At 36.2% G+C, this 13,787-nt stretch overlaps 1 protein-coding gene across 1 annotated transcript in view; it reads left to right on the plus strand.

Moving 5' to 3' along the window:
• Nucleotides 1-6,529, plus strand: part of KDM7A (lysine (K)-specific demethylase 7A) — a 42,931-nt gene extending 36,402 nt beyond the window's left edge. Inside the window, exons 16-20 of the mRNA XM_010285793.1 lie at nt 1,296-1,444; nt 1,590-1,798; nt 3,952-4,037; nt 4,956-5,232; nt 6,010-6,529. Of these exons, the coding sequence (XP_010284095.1) occupies nt 1,296-1,444; nt 1,590-1,798; nt 3,952-4,037; nt 4,956-5,232; nt 6,010-6,104 (816 nt within the window). The 3' untranslated portion in view covers nt 6,105-6,529. The remainder of the gene's footprint in view (nt 1-1,295; nt 1,445-1,589; nt 1,799-3,951; nt 4,038-4,955; nt 5,233-6,009) is intronic.
• Nucleotides 6,530-13,787: the final 7,258 nt, after the last annotated feature.

The raw sequence follows: 13,787 nt of genomic DNA on the forward strand, positions 1-13,787 counted from the left end.
AGAATCAATAGTTATTCAGAAGTGATATATTTCTTCTTCACAGGAGAATGTAGCTAGTTTTGGATTACTTTGTCACTGAGTGAAATGTTTTATATTAATGCCATTTACTTTTAGTTCCTTCTGTATTCTTCTGCTTCCTAATTTCTAATAGTATCTAATAGAATAATTTTTCTGCATGTTTAAATTTGTTTTTTGTAATGATATATCCAAAATTAACTAATCCTTCTTATGTTTTTATATTGCACCAAAGAAGATCTTAACAAAACAAGATAATAGCTTTATTATTAACATTGAGTCATAGTTATAACTTAATTGCCTGTTTGTGTCACTTTCCAAGTGTCAAAGATTAACAAGCTGCTTTTGAGAATGAAGCTATTGTATAAAAACATCCCTTGGTGATATGATGCACTTCATTCATTTCAGTTCTGGTTTTGATGATAGGGATAGTGTTGTCAGTCTTGAAGGATTATGATTCCTCTGTATTCTGATCTTCCACTTTCAATGCTTTTATTGAATACCATGTATATTCCTTGCCTTGAAAAAAATTGTAGCATTCTCTGTGCTTGTTGAAAATAGGTTAGTCTGAATTACTGAGATGCAATATATCTATTTGTAGCCCTTGCTTCATGTAAAGGCATAGTGTGTCACATATGGTTGCACCATCTTTGAGAAGCTCCTGCCCATGTAAGCTGTAATCTCAGCAGGAGCTGAAAAGCCCTTTCATTCATGAAATGAGGCTGTGCCACTGTAAGAGGGGCAACAACTGCTGTGTCTCTGTTCCTGCTGTGTTCTGGATTTACCTGAGAGCTGCTGTTACTCATAAGAGAGATGCTGCTGCTGAAAGTTATCTTTTGTGAGAGCAGGAACCAGAAGCAGTTACTTAGGGCAGGTTGTGTTGTCCCATTATGTGTAACAGGCATCCATTCTGCTTGGATGGATAAAAAATACTTTCATATTTTTTCCTTTTCTTTGAATACAGAAGATAAGAATAATCAATGCTTTCTTTAAAGAGAATACAATGATTTGTGCATGGTTTAATGTGTGTAGTGTTTTCTGTAAGAAAATGGATTTCGGACATGCTTTCTATATTGCTGGAGCATGTGCTGATCAGTGTTACAAAATTTGGATGTATAGTATCTCAGTTGCTATATTCAAATTAACTGCCTTCTGAATACTATATATATAAAAAAGTTGGACCTAGAAGCTTTTGAATTTTTTACTTAGCATAAATTAAGGTAGCATCTCTATTTAGGAGGCCTAGTGACCATTCTGCACACTGTTTCTTCTCGTTTCAGCAGAAGGATTCCTCTGTAGAGGAGTCGGAAAGCTCAGGTGATGATGAGAAACAAGAAGTAACATCAAATTTCAAAGAGGAGTCTAAGGTCACGAGAGACCATTATCAAAATATCCAGAAGCCATCCAGAAATGAAACTCACAGTAAAAAGTAAGCACATTGTGAGCATTTGTTTGTAAACTGTTAGACCTTTGTGCACATATTTGTGGTTCTGCTTTATACCAATGTAAAAATCATTCCTTTGGAGAAATTTAGGGTTCTATTTTGAACTGTTTAATGCTCCATATTTTTCTAGGGAATGTCCTACCTCGACAAGTACAGAAGAAGAAGCTATTCAGGGCATGCTTTCTATGGCAGGATTGCACTATACTACATGTTTACCAAGTCATACTCAAAGCACAGACTGCACAGATAAAAGAACCTCTCTTCAGGAACACAGAAGCTACCCCAGGAGTCGGCATAAAGACAGACAGCCATCTCAAAGCCACAAAACGATAGAATGTGGTAGGTATCAGAACTAATGGCACTACTGCTCTCTGCTCTTGGACAAACTGCTCAGAATGAGCACTTAAAGTTAATTTTTTTAGATTTGTAGTCAAGTTTTTAAGTAAATCAGATGGACATTTAAAAAGGTGTGTCCTTTGGTTTTGTTTTGGATTTTTTTTCTATAAGAAGTAAACGTTGCTTCTGAAAACTGGGACAAACCTAGCTTGAGAGGTCATCAGAATACTTCTAAATATTGTCACCTAAAAGTGACATCCTTACAAGAGGGAAAAGGTATGACTAGATTGAAAGTGTAGTCTCTTTATTGAAAGTGTAATCTTCCTCAGAAAAGATTGACAGAACCTTCATGGTTGAAGCTTTCATGGCATCTGTGTTACTTAGGTATCCATAGGAATCTGCTTGGTGATTTTTCATGCGTCTTTGGAAGGCGTATTTGGCTTTACGCCTGAAATTCTGCTATGAATGCAGGGCATTAAAGGAGATTGTAATCTTGAAGAAAAGAATTCAGAGATAATTTTTTTTGTCACTGACATTTTGATGTCTGGAAAACAGACATCTGTTAAATGCATTTTGGGATGACAGACAGAAGAAAATTAACACTAATCCCCTCAAAGGAATCAAAATCACTTCTTGGACCAGAGAGAAAGAGAGCCATTATGATTGAAAATTCTTTGTTTGAGAGGGAAATGGGAGAGAATTACAGCTTTGTTGATGTGAAACAAGCAGAACCTCACCAATAAATAGGGTGCTAATTCAAAGAACTATTTTGATTTTTGTTTACATGGATAACAGGAAAGCCTAACGTGGTGTCATAGACTGTGTTCTGGTAATTGAAGCTGTATGTCCTTAAAACCCAGTAACCAAATAAATAAATAAATAAAACCACTGCCACCAACAAAAAACCCCAACCAGCAAACCACACTGACACTTAGAGTGCCTTTCCGTTTTTGTAACTTTATGGAAAACATAATATCCAGGTTTCTAAATTGTGGTGGGTTGACTCAGGCCAGAAGCTAAGCATGCACACAGCCACTTTTCTCTCCCCCACCCATTGGATGAGGTAGAGAATAGAAAGAGCAAAAATGGGAAGATTCACAGGTTGACAGAAAGACAGTTTAGTAAGTGAAGGAAAGAGGAAGAGAAACAAGCAGTGCAAAGGCAATCACTCACTACCTTCTGTAAGCAGACTGATGCCCAGCCAGTCTCTGAGCAATGACTACCTTGGAAGACCACCAGCCTCTTCCTCTACCCCAGTTTTTATGGTGTTACATTGTATGGAATATCCCATTGGCCAGTTCAGGTCAGCTGTCTTGGCTATGTCCCCTCCCAATCTCTTGCCTACTCCTAGCCTACTTACTGCAAGGGGGCAGAGCGGGAAAAGAGAAAGGTGTGACACTGTGCAAGCACTGTTCAGCAACAGCCAAAACTTTGGTGTGTTTTCAACAATGTTTTAGTCACAAACCTAAAATATAGCACTGTATGGACTGTTAGGAAGAAATTTCGTTCTGGCCAGACCCAATACATGTCAAACTCTGGGGGTGAAGAAGATGAAACTCTGCTTCTTAGCTAGCAGGTTTTGCAAAACCTTGTGGTTGCTCCAAATTCAAATTGGATTGGTGTCTTGGGATACCCTTAATTTTACAAATTAACTGTGGACACTTCTTCTATAGACCTATCAGCATAGATCTTGCAATGTTGTGCTTGTACAACATTGATGTAATGATTTTAATAATTAATCAACATTGTGATGAATAGCACATCAGTTCTTAGAAACAATACAATCAATAATACCTGAAAACTAAATGTTGCATCTTTTTATGAACTGCTCATGGTATAGAGCCATGGTAGAAAACTGTAGCGCAACCAAGAAAGTAATCTGTATTCAACATCAGTACTTCCAATTTGAATGATTATATTTGTCAGACCTTCTTCCTGTGGTATATGGATCTTTAGTTAGGTGTATTTATACCTTGAGATTGTTTTCCCAATTTAATGTGTAGAACCAAGTAGCTCTGACAACTTTATTTTGTATTTGGGAAATATTTTCCATTGTATTTTCCTTTCTTTCTTGTTTCAAAGTCATTCAAATGTATAATTACCTTTGAATTCCTGTTATTGATTTTAAAATTTAAGCTTGTTGAACTTCTCTTTAGGTAGGTCTGTGAAGGAAGAAGAAAGAGACTTGGGGACTTCAGCATGGGCTAGACACCTGAATGAAGCTTCGAAGATTACCCCTCAGGTAAAGCAATACTTCAAACACTTTGAACACATTTTTATAGGAGAAAGAGATCATGAAGTTGTAAGTACAGAAAGCATGGTGGACAGGTCTTTCCACACTGCATATCTGATAATAGATACTTCTGGTGGTGGTAACTATTATGTTTTTGCTATGCTTTTTACATTGTTGTTGTTTTGGTTTTTGTCTTTCAAACTCTCTTCTGTCATAGTGGCTAGTATTGAGATGCTCAGAGGAGTATCTTGAAAAATAAAAAATACTTTATTAAAAAAGTGTGAATTTATATTCAGTCTAACTGGGGAAGCGCTGTATTGTTTATTCATTGTTATTCCCAACCACAGCATCAGAACAAGTGGAACCTGTTGATAGTATTTATAGTAAAGATACTTGCTTAGGAAATTGGTATTGCCAAACTGATACAACCTTTCAGCAGCCAGCAGGTAGGAATATTTTTGCTTTCTGACATCCAGGTGGAATCCAGCAAGGAATATATAAATGAAAGGTTGTGTGTTTTACACTCTGAGCTTTTTTAGTATTTCTAAACTTTTCTATATTAGAAGTACTAGAACAATTAAATAGAACAATTGAAGTTGCAAAATAACAGTTTTATTTAATAGGTTATTTTAACTTTGTAGGGGTTTTTTTGTAAGAGTATCTAATGACATAATACTCCTTACAGTTTGTAATTCCCAATTTAGCATTTGTTCTCTCACCAGCTGAATATTGAAAATAAATTGCCTATTTAAGTGGTTAATGATTATGGTATGGCTTGCTATAGTGGCCGGTATAAAGTGGTCAGACACTGGTGGAACTGAAGTATCTTTTTCAAAGATACAGTAGAATAGTTAGAAAAACTGGAGTGAACTTGTAGCCAGGAGGTAATAACTTTCACGTTTCTTCTCTTCCTCATTTCCATACTAGGATACAAGTAAAACTCAAAAATATATCAAGAAAGAGGGTGCATCAGAAGCCAGTCATAAGGTTCAGGAAAACAGAAGTATAGTCCACAACAACGGCTTGAGTCTTCAGCATGGCAAGTATACACGAGACTCCAATCTAATTCAAGGAGAATGTCGGCTGAGCGATGGCAACCTTAGCCCTGACAGGCCATATGGTGAAACATCCTTGTCTGTACCACTTCATCCAACAAAGAGGCCAGCATCAAATCCACCCCCTATCAGCAACCAGGCAACAAAAGGTAATGTTTATCTCTGTGGTCCTCTTGCCAGGGTGAAAAAAAACAAAGACTGGGAAAAGGAGCTTGTAAACATCAGTAAGAGCTGTTGGATGCAGAAACTAAAAAAAGCACAAGCTTAGATTGAGGAAAAATATAAAACGGGCATCCTGTTGGACACTCAAATATTGGCACAGAATGTGTGGAGGTGGAATTAAGAGAGATCTAACTGGGTGCGTGGCCAGATGAAACTTTGATAGTTACTGTTGCACCTCTGCAGGTGTATCTGTTACGCATTTATTACAGAGAACAGGACCACAACTATACTCTGAAAGACTGGCCTGAATCAGATTTGTTTATCAAAGTGAAGGTTTAAAAGCTGTGACACTTCAAAAAATAGTATCATGATCACACTACTTAGTTTTTAGTTTCTAGTTTATTTTCTATAATTTACTCAAGGGAATAACTTGTGCAAAATTAAGGAAACTCAGTTTAGCTTCTTCCCTATCTCACCACTGCCATTCCCTAGACTGGAAATGTTTGTAAATAACATAATAACTTTATTTATGATAATGCTAGCTAGAGTTTAGGGAAAACGGTTCCTGGGTTTTTACAATTCTGATTCCATGTTTGTTTGCTCCCAAACAAACAAACGAAGAATTGTTTTGTTTTGTTTTTTTTTAATTGATTCAGGTGAAAATTTTGCCTGCTTCAGCTTGAAAGCTGGGTTTTGTCTTTGTTCTACTGTGATAAAAAATTATTCTGAAATTCCTCATTGAAGTATTTGATTTCATTTTTCAGGCAAACGTCCAAAGAAAGGAATGGCAACTGCTAAACAGCGCCTTGGGAAGATCTTGAAGCTGAACCGGAATGGCCACGCACGCTTCTTTGTTTAATGTAGCTGCTACTTCTACTACTGCTGTCTTTCCTACACAGACCAGTATTGAGGTCAACAGAGCCTGGAGCTGCTGTTACTCCTCTGCTTGAAGCAGACTTGCATGTACCATATAAAACACTGCCTGATGAACAAAAATGAGAAAGAAAAAAAAAAAAACAACAAAAAAAGAAAAAAAAAAAAACCACAAACAAAAAACAACCCAATGCTGCATTTTCACTGTGCCACACCTGCTCAGCAATAACCATACGGGAATGGGGAAATCTTCAGAGAGACATGGACTGTGAGAAATGGTCTCTCATCAGGGCTTGAATATCATTTGTTGCTGGTAGTTTCTGACCTAATTAATGAGGGGAAGATGATGAAGGTGGTTTATCAATAATTTATTTCTGATAGATTTTGACAACTTTTAAATTCATTTTAAAAACCTATTTATTTGGAAGACTTTTTTGTGGGGGTTATTAATTTAGATTTAAGAATGTGAAAGTTTTTAATTGTTTTGATAATGTATGTTTGGTGCAGTGGAGAGCCACATTAATTGTGATTAGTCTGGACTCCTAAATTTGATATTCAGGTTATAGTCTTAAATAGGGGTGAGATGCATTATTAATTATTTTTTAAATTAAGGCATATGGAATCTTTTTTTTTTTTTTCTTGCTTTTTGTAAGCTATTGGCTGGGTTTCTGTTGACTTGCAAGTTGCATATTCTCTGCCAGCTTGATTATTTTTTGACCTGTCCTCTTTTATACAGATTTATTTATTTGATGGACTAGAAGAGACTCCTAAAGACAGAAGAATCTTCTTATATCAGTCCAGTAGCTAACTTGTTTTAAACTGCACCCTTTTCCTCCAAATTGGAGTGCATACTTTACCTCCTGATGATCTGTCTGCGATGAATTTCTTCTGTAAAAAGGCTCCCTGAAATTGTATTTGTGCAGGTACAAAGGAGGGAAACCTAATACATCTTTTTGGAGGAACAGGGACATCAGTTAAGATACATGTTTCTTCAGAACAATTACTCTGAAATAACTCATAAGATATACATTGCAGTCTTAAGATTTGGCATATTACTTCATGTAGCATGGAAGAAGCATTAAAATTTTACTGTACTTTAAACACATTTTACTGAAGAGTCAGGAAGGCAGGAGAATGTGTGTTGCTTTCAAAGCTGGGCAAGACAGCCAATTGAAAGTCTTAACTGGTGCATATATAAGCATTAAGTAGCGTACTGGTATCGGAATGATCATTTGTGTCAGGCTTCATACAGAGCTGATAGCAAATGCCAGTTCTGAATTATTGTAAATAATTTTGATTTAAAATTTGTATTTTTCTGTAATATAAAATTAAATATTTAACTTTTGGGGGATGGGGATGAAGGCAGAAAGGGGAATACTTTTACTTGATTCTGGAAAAAGGGCATTTTGCAGGGTCCAGCCAAAATGAAAACATTAATATGCTAGTAACAACAATATTGTTTGTTGTTTGGGACTTTTTTTTTGGTTGCTAGGAGTAAAAATACTCAGGCATAGCTGTCCAAGTAATTGAATTGATTTAACTTTCCATACCAGTTTTTCCTTCCTCCATATTCTATACTGGAATAATTTTCTCTTGTTGTGGTTTAAAAACAAATTCAGCTGGACTTTCCAGAATACTTGTGCAGAGTTATTTTTATCTAGGCTAGATTACACATACCTTTACAGATTTATGGAAATAGTTCTGATGCCAGGTGTTCTTAATTGTTGTAGGGTCAAAACCATCTAGCACAATGTTACCCTGTTTCTAAATTGAGAAACATCAAAACATAATGCAACTGCAAATAAGTCAGGTTTCATGGCTTTACTTCCTCTGGAGCTTGAAAATAGTAACTTAGGAGTGTTAGGAGTGTTTTTTGCAGCCCTGCTTTTACATTGTATTGACTTGACTTTGTAGTTTTGTGTGTGTGCGTATGAGTGAATTTTTTGACCTTTTTTTGTTTGCTAATTATGGTTTCACAAAAACGTGTTTTCAGTCTTTTTTTTTTTTTTAATTTAATGCAAGCTATCAACCTTGTTTAGACTATTGGGAATGGAGGTAACAAAGGGTTTTGAAAAAGCAAAAGATAAGCTAAGAGGTACTCTACAGGTGATGAAAGTGACTCTAAGTACTTGCTGTTCTCAGGTGCTATGTTTTCCAGATGGAAATAGTTAAAAGAGAATATTTTAACTATCTTGTGATATGTTCTCACCAAAGTTAAAGAAATAAACTATGTTGTCAATATTAGTTAAAATTATATACACATAAAAATATTCTCTGTGCTTAAGCTTGAGCAAATGGATTAATGCCTGCCAGGCTTTGGAAACTGTTTTAGCTTTAGCATATCAAACTAAACTGTTTTCTTTTTGCTGGCTGTATAATTTTTAAGAACAGAAAATTCCAGTTTAGGGCAGCAGTCAGATTCAGAGCAGAATGAAGAATAAGCTCACTCTTCTTAAAGGCAGATTTTTGAGAACTCTTATCTGAAATGGAAGTATGCCAGAATAGAATCTGGAGTAAGGAATTTTAAAATATGGAGTATGCTTTCTTGTACATGTGACTAGCTTATAAAAAGTCTCTTTTCTGACCATCTGCATTATTTATCTGTATCTTACTATTGGAACACAGATGTGGCTGGACCCATATATATTATTTCTTCTTGGTTTTAGTCTTTCTTTACTCTACTTTCTACCTTTTTTTTTTTTTCAAAGTGGCTCTCCGCTGTCATGAATTTACAAAATAATCTTTTCATAGGCTTTCAACAGGCAGAGGTTCATTCTCATTTTCTTCAGATATCTGTGCTTCCAGCAGAAGTTAATTCTAATGTTCCACCTCAGAACAAGTAATCTAAAAGAAATTGCCATAAGCAGTATTAAAAAAAAAAAACAAAACCAAAACACCTTAAAAAAAAAAAAGCAAAGGGGAAAAAAGAAAAGTCTCCTGGTAGCTCATGAAGAGGATGTGGTGACCTCACTTGTTTTGTGTACTTGTATGTAGGGATATTTTTCTTGTGTTCTAGATGAAAACACTTACTGCACCAGTCTTGCTGTAGATGGACTGAACCTTGTGTTGTTGTAGTGGAGAGAAAAAGCCCTATTTTTTTCTTTGCTGTCTCACTTGGGGTGGAAGAGGGAGGGAGTAGGGAACACTGACTGGATAATGAAGAGAATTAAGCCTGCTATGGTAACTTGTTTTCAAGGATAAACTTCTTTGAAAAGTCAGAGAACTTGGATTTGGCATAAAACTTAATTTTTTTTGTAGACAGAACAATAGGAAATGAAATATTTTAGGGGTTTTCCCATTCTCTAAGTTCTCACGTTCCTGCAACTGGAAAAAAAAAAACAAACATGAAAATGGAAAGACCACCTAGAAACTATGTCAAAGACTCTTCCAGCAACTTTCCCTTTTCTTCTACTACTATACTTGCTAATAAACCCTGGCTACAAGGTAGCCTTTGTTGACCTCTGAGGTAGATTACCTATGCAACCTATAATACTTTACATGAATCCATTCTTAAAGACAATTTTGAAAGGGTTAGGTGTTGAGAGTTAAAATTGTTGCTTTCTGATCACATGGGAGGTTTGGGGGGTTTTGGTTTTTTTGGTGGTTGAAGTGCTTGTGTTACCTTTCGTAGAGATATAAGAGAGCACAGCGTCATGATCGCATTTTAAAAGCTTCAGCTTTCCCTAGTCTTTGCTGTATGGCATAAGCTACCTTCATTCACAAGGCCATGAAGTTGTAAATGTTGAAAATCTTTGTAGGGTTTCGAAAGCTGATATGAATCTTGCTACCCCTTTTTTGGTAATTGTGGAGACTAAGCAGAACTGAAGCTAGAATGACCTGGTACTACAAGCGTATAACTAGTGCCCTATTTAGGCTCCACATGCCCACCCGTCCCTTCACACACACACCGTGACCCCCAAATCTAGTGTCTTTCCAGAGTTTCATTCACATAATACTTCCAGACCATTAAAAGCTGTTTGTAGCTCTGGGGTTGAGTGAGACCAGAGCTGCTCTTTCACAGAAGAAATATAAATGGAACCAAGGCCTTACTATTTGTGGTTAAACAAGATTAAAAGCTGCAACATCCATTTTTCCGAAAAAAAAAAAACAAACAAAAAAAAACCAAACCAAATCAACCAACAAAAAACACCTTAGTAACCCTCTTTGTGGGAGCGTATGAATGATAAATCATGCAGTGGATGGGAAATATAAGTAGCACTGATAAGGAAATGCATGTTCTTCATAGGCTGCATTTCTGTTTGGAAAAAAAGACTTTTTCTACTTTTAATATAAATTAAGCCATAAGAGTTTCATGCTGTGGGAAGGGAATGAAAGGGATCACTTTAAGAGATTATATTGATATGTATTGTCACTTCTGCTGGGAAATGTCTATTGCTGCCAATGCTTTGGTGAATCTTTTTTTTTTTTAAAAAAAGCGGAATTTGAAAGGAAAAAAAAAAGGGGGCTAGTTCTTGACTATATTTACTAGTTTTGTAGTAACGTTTTGCTGGCCCGTTTGTCTTTTCGTCGCCTTTTTCTACTCTCATAGTCTAATTTCTATCTTTCCTTCTAATGTCTCTGAAAATACTAGCTTGTCTGCTTAGTAGGGGTCGGTGTATGTGTGTCTTCCTTTTTACAAAAACGCACTACTGTGTTAAGTATTTGTCTGGGAAATGGGATGCTGCAGCTTTAAGAGCATTTTTTTCAATTCATAACAGTATTTCCCATCCTCTTTTGCCTGCAGGCAGGGAAAGTGTATGTACAGTATTTATTTTGTTTCGATTTTACTTTAAATTTGTAAGTTTCTATAAGTAGTTCACGTTGATTATTCTAGGGGAGGACAAGCGCTTTGTTTAAATTTGTATTTGATATTCATAGTTTCCACTTTCTGTACTTTAAAATATTGAAATTAAAAAATTGTATTGCTTATGTTTTGATTTTAGCACTCTAAAGCGTTTAATTTTTTCAGACTCCTGCTCATTCGCTTCAGTGAAATACAGACAACTGCAGAATATCGTGAGGAGAAAAATGCTTTTCTACGTCCAATCTCTGTGCCCTTGTCACATTTTTAAAAAGAAATTTTCTGGAGAAATATGAGAGGGAATATTCTTATACTGTTGTTTTTTTTTTTCCCCAAAGTGCAAATCTTGTTTCAATCCAAGTATATTATATGGCAACTCAGTGCATTTTGTGAGGGTGTGTATATTCTTTTTGAATCCTAGTATAAAAGGGAGATGAAAATGTTTGTGATCCATCATCTTAGCAGATCTAGAACTGTAAGAAGGGTGTCAAATAATATTTTCATGTTCCTGGTTTTTACTCGGGTTTGTCTCATGCTACTGATGACTGACTCATCTCTTGATTTCTCCCCTCCCCCCTGCCTCCCCTCAAAGTCTGGAGTTTCTGTAAGAAGATATTTCTCTTTCACACTTCCATGTACTTTGTCATACTTGCTTTTATCCTGGATAACTTCTCTGCTGATTTCTCCCACTGCATGTCATCTTCTGGTTTACAGTTGTCAGTGCTCCCTATTTTGACTCCGTATGGCAGTACAGTGTTTGCATGTGGGTACTCTACTTGGGGGTAATGGAAGCGTTACTGTGTTGCACTCCAACTTCGTGTAATGCGTTTTCTTCTGCAAATAGTGCTTTGTGCTACTGAACTGCTTCAGTGCTGTCATAGACAGATACTTCCCAGTGATGGGCATTTTATGAGAGCCTTAGATAAATGATGCAGCAATGGCATTGGAAGAATCAGATGGCAAAAGATGTTTGATATGAGCATCCTCTGCAGCTGTTCAAGTTTACTTCTTAGCCTGGCTTTTAGTTTACAGAGAATTTATGGCTGACTATAATGACTAGGAGATCTGTTCATAGACCAGGAATTCATTGTGCCAGGTGCTTTACAGGCAAAGAACAAGAACACTGACCTCATCATCTACTTAAGCATGTGCTGCTGAAGTAGAAGATTGAAATAGCTTAAAAAACAAATAGTTAAAAAAACAAACTAGTAGGTTCTGTGGCCTAAAGTTTAAAACATGGTAGTGTTGTAGATTTTGGGGGCAGAGACTTCTGTGTTGTTTCAAAAACAAACTTCATTTCAGTGGAGTAAGAAATCAAGGGGAGAAATCATGATTGAAGTACAGGAGATGAAGATTAAATATTTATATGTCCAGAAATCAGTTCCTGCTGTCTTTTGACATGCCTTTACATATTTTGAATTAATGTGTTAAAACTGATTTTAAGTTTGATTAGCCAAAGATTTGCCAAAGATCTGAGAGCTGTTTGTCTATCAGAGCCGCCACATATTTTGAAGAAGTCTTGATCACTTGATTGATGAAGAACAACGCTACAACCTATGCATTTCCATCAGACAGACTTATCTGAATTTCTCACATGGAATGCACTGCTCATACTAATGTTTTGATCGTAAAGTGATAGACTGAAGAGAGCACCTCATTGGGCCACAAATACAAGTTTCATACCCATATAAGAACCTATATAAGCACCTTTACTATTTGTCCTTTTGTTTTTGCCAGCTACACTCCAGAGCTGCTCTCTGTGACTGCTGTTTGGTGGATAATAGGTAGGATAATACACTGGAAAATATGTGAAATATCTCAGAGCTGCTTTAAATGCTACTGGATAGCCTTCAGCACTTGGAGCCCTATTTCCATTAAAAGTGAGAGTTTCTGGTTTTCTGCTTTTCTGTTTGGGGAGGATGGGGAAATACTTACCTGGATTGTTCTTTCCTAATGAACAGATGGATTTTAAAGATTTCAAGGCTCCCAAATATGGCAAAAGAATTGAATTCTAAAGTCAGGGAATGGGCAGTTTGGTATCCAAAGACTAAAATTGTTTGGTTTGTGTTTTTTTTAATCAACAGTATTCTACTGCATTTGAAGTAAAGTGCCCCCTTGTAAAGTGCCTACAAACTTGGTTTTGTGTACATTTAGTGAAGTTCAACTCTTTCGGTAGAGGGTTTCTCATGACCTGCTTCAGTTGTGAAGCTATTGTGGTGGTGGCTCATTAGTTAACACATTCAACCAAACTTTTTCTTGTTTGTTTTGTTTAGATGTAACTTTGGATTGATGATGGAAACCTGAGTAGTAGGATGAATATGGTGAAGTCAATCATGCTGAGTGTTGGTTTCTATAGAAACTTTTTTTTTTTTCTTTGTATAGAAGTATTTCTCCTGGGAGCCCTTGAAATTACGCTTTTACTGCTGGTAAGTAATGTTAACTGTCTCAAGCCAAAAGTTAATGAAGACTGAAACTGTAAAAACAGAATGTTCTTTTTACTCATTCTGATACACCAGGAATTTTAAATGCCTTTGTTTCTACATTGGTCAATGACTATAAAGTCTTCTGCAGAAGAAGTAGCTGGTGATCAGGACAGTGAATAAAGTCTGTCATTGCCCATAGTATTCCACCTAACAGCTGGCTAACAGGACAGTTTGCTTTGTCTAAACTAAGCTCTGATTCCTCTGAAGCCAGTTATATTCAGTCTTTAGAGGAAGTACTGCAAATTTTTGAAGAATTGTGTTTGGCTTAATAGATCTATTTCTCTGTACTGCTCCTGCTGTATTTGCTTTGGTCTTGGAAAAAATACTCTACTTTGGAACATATAAGTCAACTAAAAGAACAGTATACAAAGAGTCTGCTTGTTTG

Source organism: Phaethon lepturus, unplaced genomic scaffold (genome assembly GCF_000687285.1).
Source record: "Phaethon lepturus isolate BGI_N335 unplaced genomic scaffold, ASM68728v1 scaffold6414, whole genome shotgun sequence".
In the NCBI taxonomy this organism is placed as follows: domain Eukaryota; kingdom Metazoa; phylum Chordata; class Aves; order Phaethontiformes; family Phaethontidae; genus Phaethon; species Phaethon lepturus.